The 22,134-nt window shown below is 47.4% G+C and overlaps 1 protein-coding gene across 5 annotated transcripts in view; it reads right to left on the reverse strand.

The window, feature by feature from the left end:
• Positions 1-559: 559 nt before the first annotated feature.
• The window catches only part of LOC147442884 (Plastid-lipid associated protein PAP / fibrillin family protein), a 37,971-nt gene continuing 16,396 nt past the window's right edge, over positions 560-22,134 (reverse strand). Inside the window, exons 2-6 of one of the 5 annotated variants that reach the window (XM_086528885.1) lie at positions 11,186-11,254; positions 9,485-9,597; positions 9,300-9,365; positions 1,002-1,159; positions 560-842 (exon numbers count right to left, since the gene is read on the reverse strand). In XM_086528885.1, the coding sequence (XP_086385011.1) occupies positions 1,060-1,159; positions 9,300-9,365; positions 9,485-9,597; positions 11,186-11,254 (348 nt within the window). In that variant the 3' untranslated portion in view covers positions 560-842; positions 1,002-1,059. Of the gene's footprint in view, positions 843-1,001; positions 1,160-9,299; positions 9,366-9,484; positions 9,598-11,185; positions 11,255-22,134 lie in introns of those variants that run through there. The other 4 variants (XM_086528886.1, XM_086528887.1, XM_086528888.1 and 1 more) reach the window with 4 other exon arrangements.

The following is a 22,134-nucleotide window of genomic DNA, read 5'->3' on the forward strand; positions in this document are numbered from 1 at the left end:
GAAGTGGCTCGGAAAAAAGGTATTGGAGTGGCTCGGGCTAAAAATGTGAGAAAAACAAGCTTGAATGTGATCAAAGCCAAGCACTCAAGTAGGGTATGATGTTCAATCTCAAGGGGCATAATGTGCATAATTGAAGGGACTCTTTCCTAATGCTGCAAAGCCCCATCTCTCTTCAAAGGGAGTGGGAGCTAAGGTGGATCATTAATATGGTATGGATTGTAGATAAGGGGATTGGCTCAAGCAATATATAAAGTGCGACCCATCAAACTACTCTTCGAGAAGAAGATGCTTTTGTAATTGGGAGTAATACATAAAGTGCCCATAACCTCAATGGTCAAGTGATCCCCAAAGAGAGAGAGAGAGAGAGAGAGAGAGAGAGAGAGAGAGATGAATAAGAAGAGGAAGAAAACAATGTCGCAGGAACAATTCTTACAAACGTCAAAGATCTATCCAACGAGGTTTGAACTCGAGACAGTTTTGTTCAAAAGAGAATAATTTACGGCATTTGGGGGATATTCCAATTAAAGACAATGGCAGTGCCAAGGTTTGGGACAAGATAGGTTTTCTTTTTCCTGAGATTTTACTTTCTCAAATTTGTGTGAGAAGAAACAAAATCCTTCTTAGATTTTACACAACATCGTTATAAATTACAAATTTACAAAGATATTACCATTTTTCTTTGTCTCAGTTTTCAGGCATTTCAAGAGAACAGCTATGTTTTCTTGAGCCCATATTCATGGTCTCCATGACAAATCACTCTGCTTCCTTCTCAGCCTTGGTATCATAAGAAGCCACCATGTCCATAAAAGACCATGTAAAAAAGCGAGTCCTCTTCATCCACTCTGCCACAAATAATATACAAATTAGTAGTGCAAAATCAAAGAAGAAGCCGATGCTTGCACAAAGCTGTGTCGTGTAGATACACATTGGATACTCTCCTAATATTAATGCAAAAATCAAAGGGGGCTGATGCCTGCACACACCTTTGAAGTGCCACTTACCCAAGTAGTGGAGAACACACATCGGTGCAGCAAATGCCCACACAATGCGTGGAGCATTTTACCCATTCCATGCATAAGGCGCCCTATCAACTACAAGGTAGTCTCCTCGAATGTCCTTGGCAACTCGTATTTTCTCATCGATATAAACTGACTCAAACCTGTTCACAAGATCAGTAAGCCAGCTAGCTTGTTAAAGCATTACCCAACACTAACTGCAAAGACATCTACAGAAAAAGCAGGGATCAGCCTTAACAAACAATTACTGCGAACTCTTCTCGAATATTCTCCCCAGCAATTCTGACAAACAGGATCCATATGCACCACAATCATGATAGTTTTTCACATGAAGAATTCATCACGAATAAAACATGAACGCTTTGGTGTTCAGGTGCCTAGTCATACTCAGAGGTTTGCAATGAATATTGCTATGAGTCTTGACCAGGACACCGCTGGCTATCTCGAGTACTACATGGCTGCAGCTTGGGTAGCAAGCTAGACATCACTACAAAGCCACATTGAAATATCGGTTGTCAAGGGCATCCTTTCTAAGCATATCGAACAGCATAAAATGTTGAGATGCTTGTGATTGCATGTTTGTCAACTTGAGCTACGAAACTGGTGACCTCCGAATGAAAGAAAAGCTACTGTATTGATCAAGCCTTTCTTGATTGCTTCATAGGGAAATTATACTTTCACTGCTTAACAAAATATAATCCAGAGAGAGAGCTGCAAAAACACGAACTAGAGCTGCTCCTCCGTAACTAACTAGCATAAACCTGAGTCCCGGGTGAAAGCATGTTAACTTGTCATGCTTTTTCATGTCCCGGACAATGCTAACTAGCACAATTTTGACATATGCTAACTAGTACAATAACTTGAGCTACATCTCCAAGATCTATGACATATGATATATCAATAGAAAGCACTTGAAACAAGGAATCCAAATGTACAACCTCCGACAAATTTTGATATTATTTGTAAAAAATTTACCGGACGCCCAACTTTTTGAAGATGTGCCAACTTGAAACTGCTAACTAGCACAAAAAGCGAAACAGGTTAACATGCTTTCACCCTGCTAGGAAGTTGAAGACTACTAGGCCAGAGGAGCTCCAAGAGATGGAGATGAAAAATGGTGCAGAGTGAGGCTTCACTTCTCTCAAGCTTGGGTTTTGCACAATGTCGATGATTCTATGTCACTAGTTCCTCTCCTCGTCAAAAACATAAAAAAGCTACCCTTAACTGTTTACCCTGAAATAAAACTAAAGCCAGCACGAACCAACGCTCGCTGCTGCTGCACGCTCCCCCCCCTGCGCCATCGTTGCCCCTCACCCCCCCTCTCTCTCTCGCCCTCGCGCTGCCTCCAGCCCCCCCCCCCGCGCTGCCCCCCCTCGCCCTCGCGCTGCCTCCCCTGCCCCCCCCTCTCGCCCTCGCACTGTCTCCCTCGCCCAGCCCAGCCCGCCCCCAGCTGCCCGCCGCTCTCGCCCCTAGCTGCCCTTTAACCCGCCCGCTGCCCCCCCAATTCCCTGGCTGTTTTCTCCCCCCCCCGCAACCTTTTGTTCCTTCGCTCGCCACTGTATCCTTCCCTCCATCCCCCCCCCTGTCCGCATTGCCCCCGAAGGTTTTCTACACCTGGCTCTGCATCGCTTTTTCTTCGGACTAGTGTTCGGCGTACTCGGTTGCAGTTCTTCTTCACCATCCGCTTCTTCGACTCAGCAGTAGACACAGATGGAGGCTCCAGCTCCGCCACAGAGGGACTCGCCTGAAGCCCCCTCGCCCGACCCCGTTGAGCCCACCATTCGACTTGCTCTTTCGCCGATAGAGCAAGCGAGCCTTGCCGCAGAGGTAGAGCGCTTACAGACGACTTCTGTCATCTGCAAGGTTCTCGGCACCCGTCCTAGCAGAGGAGAGCTGCGAGACCTTCTCCAGGCCCGCCTTCTCGCAGAGGTGGGCAAGATTTTGGATGTCCAGATCCTTGGACGGGGGTACTACCAGATCGAGTTCGAGACTTCCGAGATGGCCTCCAAGGTCATAGCTATGAGTCCACTGGCCATCCGAGCATCACGCACCCACTTTCGACAGTGGCGACATGGTTTTGACCTGACTTCGGATGTGCTAGTAGAGGAGGCAGACATCCCCATCTCAGTCTGCTTTCCGGGTTTACGGAGGGAGTACCTTCCACTTCTCTCCAGGATTGGCTCCACCATCGGGACTGTCCTGGAGACACCTCGTACGGCAGCATCAGTAGCTGCCAAGGCGGCTGGCATCCCTTCAGTTCGAGTTTTGGTCAGAGATACCCACACACTCCCGAAGGTCATCCTTCTGCCTCGGGTGAGTGGGGGTTGGTTTAGACAGAGTGTGGAGTACTCGGGTCTCCCGAACCAGTGCTTCATTTGCAGACAATTGGGCCATCTAGCGAAGGCCTGTCCACGGAGAAGGCCACGACCTGCACCTCAGCCTCAGCCCCAGCCTGCCAAGGCTGGGTCGCAGCCACAGCCAGCGGCACAGCGCACAGATTGTGAGCCACCCTCCGAGCCTGGGGCTCCAGCGGAGGAGGGATGGCAGTAGGCCCGTGGCCGTCGACGCCACGGGCCACACCGGCAGCCTGGCACTCAGAGTGGCCCTCAGGTGTCTACTCAGCAGCAGTGGGTTCCCACGGGGAACCGCTTTGGTCCTCTTGAGCAGGAGGAGCCCCCTACGCCAGCCTCCACTTCCGCTTCACCCTCGCCAGCCTCCACTTCCGCTTCACCCTCGCCAGCCACCCCACCTTCAGATTTCCCCTCTTCCTCCTCATGCCCTCCCCCGCCCTCTGCTCCCGCCCACTCCCCACCTCGCCCCCCTGTCTTTGTCGCCCCCCCCAGCTCCTTCTCCCCCTCCTCCTGCTTCAGTACCACAGTCGACTCAGGAGACTGGTCCCTTGCCGGCGGCTAGGAGATCTCTTGGCAGTGCCTTTGCCACGAGTCGCCTAGCGAGAGAGGGTCAGCCCTTCTTGCGGCCCCCTCTGCAGATTCAGACATCTTCCCTTGCAGCTATCCCTCGTGGTCTGACGAGCATTGACCTCCCACGCCGCTGGGATTTCTTCGATTACGGATTCACTCGCTTTCTCGGCGATTCCGCAGCAAACCACGAGGCAGCCTGCTTCAGGGTCCACACTCTGTTCCTCGCCGCTAGGGGGACAGAGGCCTTGGACTCAGCAGTTGGTTTCTCCTTTCCCCTCTGTGGTTGGACCGAGACATAGTGGTCCCTAGACTCAGTGGTGGGATGGTTGCATACACAGGTTCTCGAGTTCTCTCACCACATGGGAGAACTTGGAGTTACAGATTTGCTGCAGACTTTGTGGCCACTGGCCAAGTTTGCGGTGACACCCCCAGACTCAGCAGGATGTAGGCACATTGTGGTGTACTTTTTTGCTGATACGCAGTGTTTGCCTTGCTATGTATACATTCATGAGGACTCCTCGACAGAGGAGGTTGCTTTGCGCACGGCTCGCTCTGCTTGGGCTTGGGCCGGGCACTCACTACAGGCTCGCCTATCTAGAGGACGCTCGGATGCGGATTACTCCCCATCCAAGCCTGCCTCGAAGATAGCCCGTCTTGCTGCTGCGGCAGCATCTGTTCTCTCTCGCTCCCCATGAGGATCGTCTCGTGGAACGTGCAGGGATTAGGTGGGCCCCAGTTTCAGCGACAGCGGGGCTGATTGCGTCAGGAACTTCAGCGTTGCCTTGTGGGAGGAGAGATTGATCTCCTTATGCTTCAGGAGCACCATTTGTCTGAGAGCCGCATTCGGCGATGTGGTCAGATTTTGCGGGGACGTTATGATACCTTTTGGTCAGCTGCTTTTGGACCTGGAGGCATCCAGGGTGGGGTATGTATGACTATTGCGGACTCATTGCAGCAGGCCATTGTGGGCAGAGGGATTATTGTGCCAGGCAGGGCTCAGTGGATTACTTTGCAGGTTCAGGGTGGCTTTGTGGGCTTCCTGAACATCTATGCGCCCAATGTGGTGAGTGCTCGTGCAAAGTTTTGGTCACAGATTGTTGAGTCTTTGCCACAGGTTCACCATTGGTGTGTAGGAGGGGACTTCAACATGTTGGAGGACCCCTCTGACAGGATCGGAGGCAGCCATGCTACTGTACATGGAGTCGAGTTAGTAGCTTGGGAGAGGTTGTGTATGACTTTGAGGGTCTCGGATACATGGCAGCATTCTGGCTTTGTGAGGCCTCCAGAGAGTCTTGCCTTCTCTAGATCGGACCGTAGAGTGGGAGGAGTGAATCTATCGTGGATAGATCGCTTCTACACTAGTGACCACTTCAGTGACTTGGGGGGATCAGTGGGCATCCTGGCAGGGACATCCTTCTCGGACCATGCTCCAGTGCTCTTCACAGTGGCAGACAGGCAGAGGAGTGGGAGCACGATGGTTCGCATCCCAGAGGCGGGTCTTGTTGGACTCAGCACTCAGAGAGAGGGTAGAGGCTCTCTGGACAGAGGGCATGGACAGCCAGGCTCTACCTGCAGACAGAGTGGCCTTAGGCCTAGCTCAGCTTAGCCACTTTTTTCTCCAGGAGTCTTTGGCTCGACGGGCTGCAGCGAGAGAGGAGGAGCAGCGTCTCAGACGAGGCATTGCTTCACTACAGAGGATGCAGGAGCAGCATCCAGACAGTCCACGGTTGGAGGAGCAGTTACAACAGACTCGACAAGAGCTTGCTTGCACAGAGGAGAGACGCCATGAGTTTGCCTTTCACCGACAGGCATCTCAGTGGACTCAGGTGGGTGACAGAGTGACAGGTGCTTTTTTTTAGACAGTGGGACCTCGGCACTCGCATGCCAAGGTCAATCAGCTGAGGAGACCCGATGGGTCAGTTGTTTGTGATCCTGAGGATATGCGTGCAGTTGCTACTGACTTTTACCATGAGCTGTTGTCGGCTGAGCCCTAGTCAGAGAGACAGGATGCATGCAAGGAGCAAGTTTGGGCGCAGATGCCTTGTCTTGTGACTGAGGAGATGCGCCAGAGGCTAGAGATACCTCTTCAGCTTGAGGAGCTGCACACAGCTCTTAGGGCCCTCCCTCGTGGTAGCTGTCCAGGTGAGGATGGGTTGACTCCCAGCTTCTTCTTGGAGTACTGGGACCTGCTTGGCCCAGATCTTTGTAGTGCCTTTCAATACATTCTGCACACAGGAGTGATGCCAGATAGCATGAGTGAGGGCCTGATTTACCTCATTCCGAAGGAGGGTGGCTCCTTGGATGAGATTCGACAGTGGCGCCCCATCACCATCTTCAACTCGGCCTACAAAATTCTTGCCAAGGCTCTGAGTTTAAGGATTCAACCACTTTTGGAGAGCCTTATACATGGGACTCAGACAGGTTTTGTCAAGGAACACAATATCCTTGACAACATCTTCACTTTCTGGGAGGCTTCTGCCCTGGCACGTCTCCGTGGGGAGGACCTTGTGATTCTTCTTCTCGATTTTGAGAAGGCATACGACAGAGTTGACTGTGACTTTCTAGAGGGCACGCTTCGCAGGATGGGCTTCTCAGATGCTTGGATCAGAGGGGTGTCAGCTTTATACAGACACGCTCACAGTCAGGTGCTTTTGGCAGGAGGTAGAGGTGAGCGCTTCATGCTCACACGATCAGTCAGACAGGGTTGTCCTCTTGCCCCCTTTCTCTTTCTGTTCTATGCGGAGGCGATGAGCAGATTTTTGGTGTCACAGCAGGTTGGTTTGAGGGGCTTAGCACTTCCTATACGGGGAGATGAGCTTCTGGACGCTGAGTTTGCAGACGACTCAGCCTTGTACTTAGAGGGCCAAGAGGCCAATTTACATAGATGTGGGCAGGCTTTGGAGACCTTCTGCTGTGCATCGGGCGCACTGATCAACTGGAGAAAGACAGTGGCTTTCTCGGTTGGTAGTGCTCCTGTGCCAGATTGGATGCCAGGAGAGGGTTTCAAGTGGATTCCTCCAGGGACTGCAGTTCGGTACTTGGGTTGTCAGGTTGGTTTGAACTTGTCCCTCGAGCAGCAGATTGCTCCTCTTCTCCTGTCCATCAGGAGAAAGCTGTTACATTGGAGCTCAGCATGACTTTCGTTGGCTGGTAGAGTAGTAGTTGCCAACCAGGTGTTGTTGGCGACTATGTGGTACATCACTTCTTGCTGGATCTTCTCGAGTTCTTGCATCAGCCAGGTAGAGAGGCTGATCAGGAACTTCCTTTGGTCAGGTCGCGACACTCAGATTGCCCAACCAAGGTGGCTTGGTCGGTCATCACACTTCCTTGTTCGCAAGGAGGGCTTGGGATCATTGATCCAGCACAGCAGAGCCCTTCTTGGGAGGGCTTGGGATCATTGATCCAGCACAGCAGAGCAGAGCCCTTCTTGGGAAGTTCGTCGTCAGAGGACTTCTTCCAAGCGAGGAGCCCTGGAAGGAGTTCTTGCTACAGAGGCTTCGTGCCAGGGTGCCTCAGTCAGGAGGCCCTTGGCAACCTTCGACCAGATGGATCTTTACAGAGTTGCGCTGAGTTGGTTTGAGCAGGAGACTGGAGGACCGATTCGCTGTGAGTTTGCTGCGTTCTTGGGAACTATTACGGCGTGGCCTAGAGCAGAGACAGCCGACGTGCACGGAGGAGCGCCTACGGCAGCCCCTCGTCTGGAACCCCATGGTTAGCACTCAGAGAGGCCACTTGGTTGGGAGTAGGCCTCATGTTTCTTGGGGTCCCATGGCAGCAGGTCCAGCGCGCTCTCTAGGTGACTGGCTAGAGTTCATAGGTTTGTCAGAGGAGGTGCAGGCTGTCCAACTACAGGGCATGAGAGGGATTCAGAGCATGTGTTAGGACATCTCAGAGTCAGTTCCAGCTGAGTGGCTCACGCCTCTCGAGCCAGTAGCACCCCGGTGGATGGGAGCCTTCACACGACTGGAGGTTCTCATTTCAGTCAGGGCTTGCTCACAGACTATCCCAGCTCTGTTCTTCGAGCTTCAGGGTGGGGGACGATTACAGCGAGTTGCAGTAGAGGCCCCGCAGGTAGCAGAGTGCTGTTTCTAGAGGATCCGAGTTGTGGGCATCTGTGGGAGGACTTGCGTCATAGACCCTGACCCAGCAGCTCTTGAGACAGGACACTGGAGGCTATGGGCTTGGGAGTGCTGTCCACTGGCACGAGTACAGTGGGATCCTGGTGAGTGGCTTTGGAGGGACCCCTTCTCTTCTGCAGACCGCCCAGGAGTCCCTTTCTTTCAGTACACTGTTCGGCTTGGACGTCATATACTTGCAGCACAGAGAGAGGCCCGCCCCACTGCAGCACGTCATTGGCAGGAGGAGGGCCTCACAGTTGAGTTCTTGGCAGCTTTTTGGCAGAGGCTATGGGACTCCAGACAGCCGAGGCGCGTCACTTTGTTCCAGTGGTTGGTTGCACACAGAGCCACAGCAGTAGGGAGCTAGCTTGTGCATAGTGGTCTCTCGGCCGCATGTACAGCATGTGACCAGCTGGTGGAGAGTCAGCGACACTGTCCTTGGGACTGCCCCTCGGCCCAGCAGGTGTGGCTACGAGTTCTTCGGCTGATGCCTGCCCTCTCCACGGCTCGACAGTACACTTGGGGGGCAACGGCTTGGTCACCCTTACGGGCCCGGCACTTCAGTTTGAGCTATCTTCCACCAGCAGGATGATAGTAATACAGGGGGGGCGACCTACACTCCAGCCTGCTACAGACCTTACTCCACAGGAGTGGTGCAGTGAGAGAGAGGAGTGTTGGGAGCTCATCAGCGGCCTAGCTCTCTGGTTCATCTGGCGGGCCCGTTGTTTCCGCATCTTTGAGGCTCGCCCTGTGCCACCAGCAGAGACTGTTCGTGACTTTTGGCTAGAGCTGATCCATACTCTCAGAGGACAGCTTGAGGGACTACAGGGCAGCTCCGACCGCATGCGGGAGCGCCGCGAGGCTTTCCTTCGACTCTGGCGCCTTGGGCCTTTCTACACCATGGTCCAGGGGGTGCTCAGATGGCACTACTGTCCACCTGTGTGGCTCTTCCCTCCTCCCATCTCTTGATTTAGCCCCATTGTATATATGCTGTTTTTTCATTGGGAGAGTCTCCCCATCATGCTTGTTGTAGCCCTCTCTTGCAGAGGTGGATGTAGCCCTATGGGCAGTTTTCATTAACTAATAGAAGGATCTTTTTCTCGGAAAAAAAAAAAAACTAAAGCCAGCATTGATCTCCAATGGATGATAAACCAGTGCACTCTACTGGTTCTCTCAAGTTACAAACTTACACACCTTAAGTTGGCTACAGAAATTGGTCTTCAAAATACAGCTGATTAACTCACCACCCCTGGCCGAAAGGCGGAACTGGAATGCTCCACCCAGATCCTCGAAGTGCAGCAGCAGTAAAACTAAATCACATTAACGAGAATTCAAAAAGAGCTCATTGTAGAATTAAAATGTAGAAAAACATCTGCAAGCCCTTATCAAGTTACACAAACAAAAAAACAAACTCAAACAAAAAACCAACCGAAAGTTCACACGCTGTGAATTGACCACCTCAATTGTCGAATCAACAAAAAATGCTCCATCAGGAGGGAAAGTGATGATATTATTGAGCTTTTTCCCTTCAACATCAATCACCTGTGAGTTTCACAAGACTTCTCTACTTGAGGAGATGTCATGGTCGACCTCAAAACCTTGAAAAAACTTCAGATAATCGCAGAGAAATCAACTTGTCTAATTTTGCACTTGATGTATAAGCCTTAACTAGGAACTGGAAAAGGGACAGCTTGGTAAACTTAACTGCAATGTTTATATTGTCCTGACTAGGTGTCCAGGACTTGATAATAGCAATTGACTAAATAAATTAACTAATCCCAGACTAAAGAGATAGTATGCAATTGACTAATAGAATAAATACCATGTAGGTAAATGTAGAGAAAGATGCTTTACATCAACACATACGTAAAGTGAAAGCCACAGTCCAGCAAGAATTACACTACAGTAAAGCTCTTGAAAAGTTGTCAGTGCCTTGGGAGCTTACATGGTACTGGAAGTGATGTGCATTGTGGCCTAGAAATCACAAGATTGAACTTTTTTTTTTCAAAAAAAGAAAGCATATCTTCATTAATTTACTTAGCTTGCAAAGAGATTTAGGGAGAATTAATCTGAATTTATTAAGAGAGATGAATAAATGGCTAGAATCTAAATAAAGCATTCCACACTCATAAAAGGCACCGGACTCCCTGCTTCAACAGCTTTGGTATGGAGCTTCTAAGCAATAATGAGCTTTAAAGCTCCACAAACCAGAATGTCTGCATCACACACAAAACCATGATATTCTGTGGCTCCCAAAATCGATAAGGAAACAGGCTATGTGTAGTCAAGACTCCAAGAATGTGGACAATATTATGCCCAAGATGAGTGCGTTCTTTTTTGCCACAAAAACAGCTGGTTTCTATCATTTGAAAACCCTCATAACACTTGAATGATGCCAATTCTGAGGGTAAGTACATGGCTGAATTACTTAGCATGCCTGGAGGCAAAATCTAAAAAAGCTGATACAACTAAGCTACATGGCATTAACAGGAAAAACTGTATGAACAGAAAAAAGACACGGGGAAAAACCTCTTCTAAAGAGATTAAAAGTGCCCTGGTCACCTGAGGAAGAGACGGGATGACAGCTGCCTCTTAAAGATAGGCATTTCCCACCAAAAGTACTCAAGTACTCGCTGCAGCTGTACTCCAATATCCAAATATGAACAGACGGGCACCAACAGTATCAGCCATAAACGAAATGGCTACCAAAAGATAGCTACTCAAGTCCCTCCAACTAGTACTGTGTGCAATCAGGAAGCAGAGGAGGCACAGGTAAGGGTAGCATTCGATGCTGAAGACGGTAGGTAAGAAAGAACTGCTGTCACCAAGAAATTTTCCAAGGAAGAACCATCAGAGGCATTGAACTGGAGTTGCCTGGGAGGTCTCCGCCATCGTAGAAGAGACAATCAACTTGCTGAAGGTGGCTCCTATAATCCAGAGCTGCCGGGGCTCTGTCTCCAAGGAGACCGTAAATCCATACTAACAAAACATGCTTCTCACACACACACACATTTTTTTTTTTAAAGTAACGTAAATTTGAATTACTAATGGGAAACCTCAAAATGAGGAAAACCATAGAAAACATTACATGTGGTAAATCAGAAACAATCAAAGCAGAGCTCGAGCTCACCAAGTCATGGGCAAATTTAAGAGATTGATAAAGAGAGGTTTTGAAGAGGAATACATAGTCCACCTGAACCTGGTGAAACATGAGAAGAGTAAGAGCTCTTCAAACTGTCCAGAGCACCCAAAATCGAATCCAAGCAAAAAAGTAAGCATACACCCGAAGCAATGGCAGAAGATTTTCAAAAAGCAAGAAATATCATACATCTAAATAGATCCACGATAATAATCCCAGATTCACCCTTAAATGAATGTGCAAGGTATAGACCCATGGTAGTCACCCACAAGACTATATAACCATCAGCTCCATCACGCATAGTATTGACTAAATACCATGACATCCCCACTGATGTTGTTAGTGCCCACCAATAGTGGGTGTAGAACTAGGTACTAACATATGCTCCCAAACACAACACACCACACACATGAGCATACATCAACACAAAGGGGATCGAGTGCAAAAACATGTAGAGATGTAATCAACAAACTGATGTGTATGAGAGCAATACTGTCACGAGGCTATGACAACCACTAACTTTATTTGTTGGTTTCCTTCCCTTGATTTTTATTTAATTTTTGGGACTCTCTTTTTGAAGTCACAAATGCTCGAACATTGCATGGCCAGTGTGAAACGGCCGATGGCCGAGAGTTTCACCCGTAGGAGTCAAGGCCAGGTAGCCACGAGATGGTTGGGCTGATCAGCACTAGAATCCGACTACTAAAGAAGTGGCTAGGCCCAGTTAAAGTCATTTAGGCCCCTCAGCAGGACTTTATAGTGATCTTTACTGCTCAAGGTTCCTTTTAGTGATCTTTACTGCTCAAGGTTCCTTTTAGTTCTTAGGGAAAGAGAGAGCTTTCCGTCTTATGGAGAGTGCTGTGATCACGAACAAAGTGAGTGGATTGTGCGTGCAAGTGAATGAGACTGAGAGAAGAGAGAGAAGAGATACGACACCGAGAGGTTGTAAAACCCTCCTCCGAAGGCCCCACTCTCATCGGCGAGAGTGGTCTAACTTGATTGCACAAAGGTGTACAATGCGAATGCAATGGACTGATGCAATGGAACTATGCCGATGACAACGACGGTGATGATGACGACGACTTGGGCGGGAATCTGAGATCTTCTAGATGCTAAATTTCTTGGACTGTTTCAAGCCTGAAAATTGTTGGAATTAGGGTTGCAGAGAAACACACACAGCTTGGAGAAGACGAAGGAATCTAAAGGCACACAATAGAGAGTGTATTACTTAGTGTGCAATGGAAAGATAGATAGCCCTAGAGTGATGGGCGTATATACAATGCACGGGGGAAAAAAACCTCCTAAAGAGGGAAAAAATGCCTCGAGGGTCCTAGTGTGTTCACACACATCACTACCACATGTATATGGTAACAAATCCCCCCTGGAGTGATGCGGTGAACGAGAGCTGGCAAATGAGTAAAGGGAAGTGCCATGCCCTAAGGACATGATCACTCCACAAAGGGGAGTAAGCCCAAAGCTTTGCGGAAAGCTTCAAGCTTCTCACAAGACAATGCCTTTGTGAAAAGATCTGCGAGGTTGTCCTGTGTTGGCACATAAGCCAAGCTGATCTCTCCTGCTGAGAGCCTCTCCCTGACATAGTGGTAATACACCTCAATGTGCTTTGTGCGAGCATGAAAAATTGGGTTCCTCGCAACTGTCAATGCGCTCTGACTGTCAGTGTAGATAGTGTTGGCAGTGTCCTGTCCAACACCCAGATCAGCCATAAGGCGTCTGAGCCATACACACTCAACCGTAGCTATGAAGACTGCACTGTACTCAGCCTCACAACTCGAAGTGGCCACAGTAGGTTGCTTCTTACTCAACCATGATATACATGAACTGCCAAGCATGAGACAAAAACCACTTGTGGACACTCGCGTGTCAAAACAACCAACCCAATCTGAGTCCGAAAAAGCATGTAAGTCTGGCGGAAATGATCCCCCCTTGGGATAAAACAAGCCAAGATGTAAAGTGCCACTAAGGTAGCGGAAAATCCTCTTGACAGCCTGCCAATGCTTAGACCTTGGGCTATGCATAAATCTGCTGACCTGTGAGACTGCAAACTGAATATCTGGCCTCGTGTTGCATACATAAATGAGGCAGCCAACAGCAGTTTGGTAAAGAGTGACATCAGCAGGATCACCAGCATCATGTAGACTCAACTTCAAACCTGTTTCCATGGGAGTGGCAATAGGTTTGCAATCCTCAAGTCCAAACTTACATAGCAATGTCTCTATGTAACTATTCTGACACAAGGCAATACCACCATCACACTGCTTAAACTGTATACCCAAGTAATGATGCAACAGTCCCAAATATTTCATCTTTAAAGTAGCATTCAAATCAGCCTTAAATTCAGCAATATGTCTCTCATTTGGTCCAGTGATCAGCAAATCATCGACATAAAGAACCACAATGAGAAATACATCATCCTCACACTTTACATACAATGTGCTTTCTGTTGGACTGTTACGAAAGCCTCGTTTAACCAAATGAGTGTCAGCTTTCTCATAACCAAGCACGAGGAGATTGCTTCAACCCATACAAAGCCTTCTTCCATCTGCACACTTTGTCCTCTTGTCCTTTTATGACAAAACCGCGAGGCTGCGTTACATAAACTTCCTCAAATATGTCACCATTCAAGAAAGCAGTAACAATGTCAGATTGATGTACATCCCAACCAAAATGAGCTGCCAATGCACATAGAAAACGCACAGTAGTCATACGACAAGTGGGAGCAAAAGTCTCTTCATAATCTATGCCTTTTTGTTGTGCATAACCCTTTGTAACAAGTCGAACCTTATGGCAATCGATCTCACCATCCGGCTTGCGTTTCAACTTGTAAACCCACTTCGTACCAATTGCCTTTTTGCTAGGAGGCAAATCACATAAAGTCCATGTGTCATTTTCTATAAGTGCATCATATTCTGATTGCATGGCAGCCATGCAATTTTTTGAATTTTGTGCTTCATCAAAAGACAGAGGCTCCTCAACATCATGTAAGCTAGACAAAGCCAAAGCATAACAATCTGATGCATAAGATGCATGGCGAGAGCCTGAACGAGTACGACTAGTCAAAGGTGCATCCAATTTACTGTCACGCAAAGTGTGCACCAGCCATTTTGGCATACCTCTAGCCTGCTCATTTTCAGCCCTTTCCTCATCAAGTACATCATGTACATCTGCATCAGTAATAGGCTGATCTGTAACATTTTCAGAAACCCCCATAGGTTGTACATTTGCCTCATTGGAACTTACATTTGTATTTCCACCACTGAAAAGAGACAACAAAGTGTCATAAATGTCCTGTGAGCTTACATTACTGTCTCTAGTACATGACAGCAAGGGCTGAACAGAATCTTCGACAAACACTACATCCCGTGAAACCAGAATACGTTTTGTTTGCGGATGATACAACCTGTAACCTTTGCTTTCAGCACTATAACCAACAAAAATACATTAGACAGCCTTATCATCTAATTTACTGCGCTGCACTTGTGGCACCAAAGCATATGCCAAACAGCCAAAAACACGTATGTGCTCAATAGAAGGCTTTCTATCATGCCATGCTTCATATGGAGTAATAGACTGCAAAGCTTTCGTAGGACACCTGTTAAGTACATAAGTGGCACACATGATGGCCTCAAGCCAAAAAGAATGCGGCAACGCTTGAATTTTGACCATACATCGTGCCATTTTCGTCAGTGACCTGTTTTTCCTCTCAGCAACACCATTTTGTTGAGGTGTATAAGCCACTGTACATTGGTGTTTTATCCCACGACTAGCCAGAAATGCATTAAATTCATGAGACATATACTCCCCCCGTTCCGGAGGGTGTCCATAGTACATTTCGAGACATTTTCAGCCATAGCCAGAAATTGTTTGAAGCACATAAAAACTTCGGACTTCGCTTTAAGCGGAAATACCCATGCATGCCTGGAGTAATCATCAATGAAAGTCACGAAATACAGGTAATTGCCCAAGGACGGAGTTTGCATAGGCCCACAAACATCACTATGCACAAGCTGCAACCTGCATGTGGCCCGAACTGAACCATCCTTTGGAAACTTAGAACGCTGCATCTTACCCAAAATACAGCCTTCACAAACATGTTTGACAGGTGCTTCAAGAGGTGGCAAAGAAGCAACCATATCAGATTTCTGCAAACGCAATAAACTGACAAAATTCAAATGACCAAAACGTGCATACCAAAGTTTTGCATCTAAAATAGCCCTTGAATCTGCAACAGCATTTGCAAAATTTTGTCCACACTTGTCATACAAAGTGAGCTTATACAGCCCACGGCACAAAAGGCCTGATGCAACAATTTCATCACCAAAACTGAGATCGTGAACTGTACATCTGTCATCCACAAAGTTGACTACAAGTCCAAGTCTAGCAAGTGCGGATACAGACAAGAGATTCTTCTTGATCCCAGGTACATAAAGTGCATCAACAAGTGTGAAAGAACTGCCATTTGCAGCAGTAAGCACAATCTTTCCAACTCCCTTAACCGGATAAGAGGCATTGTTGGCACAAGTGACAGAATTCCCATGAGGGACAGACTCGAGAGAGGTAAACAATTCACGATGTGAGGTAATGTGCTTTGTAGCACCACTCTCGAAATACCACACATGTGAATCTACAGCAACTGACAAGCATGCATCATGGACAGCAGGATTGTATGTGCACTCTGTGCTAAAAGCCCATTCTGCATGAACATCAGCAACACAGTCTCCTTTCACAGAAGACTCAACAATGGCTGCATTTGTAGTGGAACCAGCATTTGCAGTGGAACCACCCTCTTTCTTCTTAGCCTCTTTGGCCTTCAACTTAGGACACGACTTGATCAAGTGATCATTGGCTTTACAATAATGGCAACGCATCTTCTTTTTGCCCTTATCACCAGAATTTCCATACGAATTGCTGCCAGCAGAAGCATTAGGAACAGAATTTTTGCCACTCGCAGCAGAACCATAAGAAGTCGCTGCATTGTTGTTACCACCCTTTCTTTGAGAAGCAATAAAAGCCTGTTCAACTGCACGCTGTCTAGTCCTGTTTTTTCTGGAAAGTGACTCTTGCAACACCAATGTGCATAATGCATCAAACTTGACAACTTCTGGATTTCCTTGGGTCATAAGTCTCCAAGTACTAGCAAAAGTCTGATAAGAATCTGGTAAGGCATCAAGAACAGTCTGCACAAGGGAGCTGTCTGAAATAACTTCACCTGCAGAAATAAGTTACTCATTGATATCCTTGACACTGGCAAGGAAAGTGTCCATATCATCTTTCTCATGCATAATCGTCGACTCCAGCTCTTTATGCAGCAAAGCAATTTTAGCCTCATTGCGGCTTGCATAAAGACCTGCTAGTATCCCAAGCCTGTTTTGCAGATTTTGCTGAACGGATGTGAGGAACAATGGTGCGCTTCACAGACAACACAATCAATGCATGAGCCTGCGCATCCTTAACATCCCAACAAGCTTGTTCTGCCGTAGGCAAAACAACTCTAACAGTTGCAATCCTTGCAGCAAGACCTGCAACATCCTCAACATCGCCTACATCCTCAGAACCAGGACGTACATCAATGCCCTGCACAATGTTCCAGACACCCTTTGACACAAGAACATGTTGCATCATATAAGCCCACATAGGGTAGTTGTCCCCATCCAACCTGTCCTCAGCAGCAAACATCTTGAACACATCTGTGTTGTTGTTGTCAGCCATGGTAAATGTTGCACCTGATGTGAAAACTGCCCGAAAATAGGAGAAACGGAGCGGAAACAACCTGTGCTATAAAGCACAAACCGTAGACGACTATAAGACACTTGCTATGCAAAAAACGGCACTGACAGAAATTCTGCAGAAAATGACAAAATAGCATGTGCAGTACTGCATGTAGTGGAAACGGAGGCCGAAATGAGCCCAAATCAAAATTCTGAGCAGACCAAGCTGTACGAGCTTTCCCAAAATATTTGTCGACCTGCGAACGCTTGCAAAAGCTCACTGAAATCGGAGAAAGTTAGCAGGCGTGTGTTGGAGCAGCTGGCGACTAAGCCCAGGAGGACGTGACCTGCTCTGATACCAATTGTTGGAATTAGGGTTGCAGAGAAACACACACAGCTTGGAGAAGACAAAGGAAGCTCAAGGCACACAATAGAGAGTGTATTACTTAGTGTGCAATGGAAAGATAGATAGTCCTAGAGTGATAAGCGTATATACAATGCACGGGGGAAAAAACCTTCTAAAGAGAAAAAAAATGCCCCGGCAGTCCTAATGTGTTCACACACATCACTACCACATGTATATGGTAACAAAAATGGACTGTTTTTCTTGAGCTAAACTTGGGGAATCATCTGCAACTGAATGGGACTGATCTGCTACTGTTCCTTGGCTAAGAATCTATGTTTGTAAGGGCTGAAATCTGTGTTTCCTTCTATGCTGAAACAGAGGATCTGCTGGCGTTTTTGATGGACCGAAAAACGATGGGAAGAGCTGAGGTTTGCTGGCGTTTTTGCATGAGAAAACGCTGGCTGAAAATGGGGTTTCTTGGCAATGAAAACGCTGGACTGAATGCCTGTAGGAAGTCGCTAGCAATGCCAATCGACGACGAGGTTGATAAAAAGCAACCTTGGTGTGAACGCATGGCCGCCAAGGGGTGCGCCCGCAAAAAGGAGTAGAACTCGGGTGAAGAGAAGATCCTTCTCCAACGCGATTTGCAAGCGAAAGAAAATCTAAAGAACACAAGACCCTCAAGAACCCAAGTTCCTCGTGAACTTAAGAACCCAGACCACAAGAACCCACAGCTTCAGAATGATCATCACTCGAAGCGGAATGGATACTTCGCTTGGAGGTCATGAGCATGAGAGAGGCGAAGAAGAATTTTCCCCACCAATATTTTTCCGACCCTTCCCCATCTACGACAAAGATTGCACTAACTCCTCTGGAGGAGTTAAAGCAGATGCTTAAGGAAAGAATGGCAGAAATGAAACGCAGACACGCAAAAGAAAAAGCAGAAAGAGAAGCCGAAAGAAAGGCAAGCCAAGAACGGCGCGACCGACACATGCAAGAGTTCTTGCGACTCTTGTATCCCGTGCCGACACAGATGCAAGAGATTCAAGAGACGGAGACTCTCTCAGTCTCTTCTTCTCCACGGCATGACACACAGGATTTGCATGATTGTGTGAAGCATGATGATGATTTGATTGACAATGATTTGCATGATGATTTGAAGCACAATGATAAGCATGATGATTTGGATGCCAATGATTTGGATGACAATGACAAGCATGATGATTTGCATGATCAAGATGTGATTTCTCACAAGCATGATGATTTGCATGATCAAGATGTGATTTCTCACAAGCATGATGAGTTGCATGAAGAAGATGTGATTGTTCACAAGGATGATGTGTTAGTTGATGCTTTTTCTAGCGAAGCTAACCTCGTTGTAGATTCAATCAATCACCAAGAATCGATCTTGGCTTTCGAGTCGAGGTTCACAAATCCCCCACAAGAAGATTCGATAGATCCCAAAGAAGCGATCTTGGCTCTCGAGCCTTGGTCCAAAGAACCATCACAGGAAGTATTGTGTGTTCGCATGATTGATACGCACGCGTTGTTCGAGTGTTCATTCGTGAAGGTTTCCTGTATTTTAGTCAGCATCGTTATGTGATCCCTTTTCCTAGGCATGACATATTGCATGTTGAGCACGTTTCTATCATGGATGAGCACGAATGTATGCGGATTGTTCATGAAAAGCTGAAAAGTTTGTATGTAAGGAAGTCACATTCCATGTCTCTTCCTTGGCATGACACAATTTCCGAACGAGCACATGATTATATGAGCACCAAGCATGGGCATTTCCATTGGGATTTGCCACAGTTGATTGATTTCGATCAAACAGGAAAGCTTCAATCGCATTGTTTGCATGTGTTTGATGAACGGGTTGTCACTCCGTCTCTATGTTCATCTACATTGCATACACAGTCTTTAGAGAAGACCATATTTTTTTCCTTCACTTTACATGGAATGGGTATGTTCATGGTTTTGTGTTGGAGATGGTTTCAGGAATTTTCAGCCATGGAGATTCTTGAAGACGAAAGAAGCAGGACTCTAGACGAAGTTGAAGCAAGAAAGGAGATTCAGAAGACTTTGTGTCGCTTTCGGCGCGGCCCAAAGAAGCAATCGTTGCAGACCTTTATGAAGTTCAAGTACCGCTCGACCCACAGCAGAGTGGGCCGGCGAAGAGTCCCTTCCAGGATTCCGGATGCTGTTGGCGATCTCCCTCGACGCCATACAATTCGGTACCAGTACCTCACTTTGAAAAGGAGGGGATGTCACGTGACACATCCCAACCCTATGTGTCCGTGGACAAGCTACACCATAGCAGGGTTCCCGTCAGTCAAGTCAGTTTAGATTAGCAGTGATCTGGCACTTTTGTGAGTCTATTCGTAGACCGTGCATTGCCCAGTCACTTAGCATAGATGCATATCCTCCGGTTGCACACAGCATGATCATCGGAATTCCCATCAGAATCCATTAGCATCAGTTAGGGGAATTTTCCAATGCATTTAGCCTATTTTCCTATTTATTGGTATTTTCACTTATTATTTTTAAGTGACTTTCCAACAAAAGTAGGTAGGGCAATTTTGCTAAGTTTCTATATAAGCAAACCCAAGTTAGCACTAAATGGCAAAAGAGGCAGCAGGAGCTTTCCGCTCAACAGGCAACTTCTCAGCAGTACCCCCCCCTCATGACCCCTCATCGCCATACCTCCCATCTCTCCCTTGGCGTTTTCCCCACAGCATCATCATCACCGTCGTCGTCATCGGCATAGTTCCATTGCATCAGTCCATTGCATTCGCATTGTACACCTTTGTGCAATAAAGTTAGACCACTCTCGCCGACGAGAGTGGGGCCTTCGGAGGAGGGTTTTACAACCTCTCGGTGTCATATCTCTTCTCTCTCTTCTCTCAGTCTCATTCACTTGCACGCACAATCCACTCACTTTGTTCGTGATCACAACACTCTCCATAAGACGGAAAGCTCTCTCTTTCCCTAAGAACTAAAAGGAACCTTGAGCAGTAAAGATCACTAATCTTGAGAAAATACAACATTCATTCCGCGGCACCCAACATATTAATTGCACAATCTGGTACAAATGGAATGCATGTGACTCATGCAAGTCTAGGCTCTGTAGGCGATGACGACGGTGATGACAAAGTCGACCTAATGGCTGAAATCTGCAATCTTTCTACTGCTGTCCAAAAATGCTATGGGCTGAAATCTGCGACTGAGCCAAAAACGCTGATTTTGGGGCTGTTTTCTGTGGGTCTTTGTCGCTGAAAATCTGCAGGTTTAGCACTGAAAACTGAGGATCTTCAAGGCTGAAAACTGATGGTCTTACCGGGGCTGAATCTGCTACCTTTTTGGGCTGATCTTGTTGGTCTTTCTAATGCTGAAATTTGCTAACGCTGGGACATGCACAAACGCCAGGCTGAAGGGATCAAAAACGCTAGATGCTGGCTTCTTCAAAAACGCTAGTTGATGGGATCTTCTTGGCGATGGTGCCCTGATGCAAAAACGCTAGCTGAGGCTGTCTAGCGAGGGTGCTTACTGAAAACGCCAATGCTTTGGGAGGCTATGGCGAGGTTGGTCTTTGCTTGGAGGAAAATCCACCAAGTTCTTGCTTGAGAAGTTGCCTGCTGAGTTTGGCTCCTGTTGCCTCTTCTTCCAAATAGTGCTAGCTTTGGTTTGCTTATATATTTTCTTACCCAAATTGCCCTACCTACTTTTGTTGGAAAGTCACTTAAATTAATAAGTGAAAAATGTCAAAAATAGGGAAAATAGGCTAAATGCACTGGAAAATTCCCCTGATGGAATCTGATGGATTCTGATGGGAATACTGATGATCATGTTGTGTGCAACCAGAGGATATGCATCTACACTAAGTGACTGGGCATGCACGGTCTACAAATAGACTCACAAAAGTGCCAGATCACTCTAAATCTAGACTGACTGGATTGACTGAACCCTGATCATGTTGTAGCTTGTCCACGGACACATAGGGCTAGATGTGTCACGTGACACCTGGCAAGCTATACGGACTTCCGCGAATCGCACTGCTGACATGGCAGTGTCACATGACACATCCCAACCCTATGTGTCCGGGGACAAGCTACACCATAGCAGGGTTCCCGACAGTTCAGTCAAGTTTAGATTAGCAGTGATCGGGCACTTTTGTGAGTCTATTCGTAGACCGTGCATGCCCAGTCACTTAGCATAGATGCATATCCTCCGGTTGCAATACCTGCAGATCCCAGCGTTTTCAGCAAACCCTAAAAAAGGCAAAAACCCTAAAAACGCAGCAAACCCTAAAAATTCCAGCGTTTTTGGATCAAAAATTCAGCAGTCTAAACACAGGTTTTCAGCCTTAGCAAAGGTAACAGATCAGCCCAAAAAGGTTGCAGATGGTTCCCCATTTTCAGCCATAAGAACACAGCCCAAAACAGTCATTTTCAGCCACCGAAACAGTCCCAGAAATTCAGCATCAAGAAGATCCCAGATTTCAGCCCAAGTCGTCGTCGTCGTCGTCGTCACCGTCGTCGTCATCGGCATAGACCAAGTTGCATAGTCCATTGCATACGCATTGTACACCTTTGTGCAATCAAAGAATAGACCACTCTCGCCGACGAGAGTGGGGCCTTCGGAGGAGGGTTTTACAACCTCTCGGGTGTCGTATCTCTTCTCTCTCCTTCTCTCAGTCTCATTCACTTGCACGCGCAATCCACTCACTTTGTTCGTGGCCACAGCACTCTACAAGACGGAAAGCTCTCTCTTTCCCTAGGAACTGAAAGGAACCTTGAGCAATAAAGATCACTAATCTTGAGAAAATACAACATTCATTCCGCTCCACCTAACATTGGTATCAGAGCTTT

The sequence above is a fragment of the Adiantum capillus-veneris genome, chromosome 14 (genome assembly GCF_014529385.1).
Source record: "Adiantum capillus-veneris isolate H3 chromosome 14, ASM1452938v2, whole genome shotgun sequence".
Lineage (NCBI taxonomy): Eukaryota > Viridiplantae > Streptophyta > Polypodiopsida > Polypodiales > Pteridaceae > Adiantum > Adiantum capillus-veneris.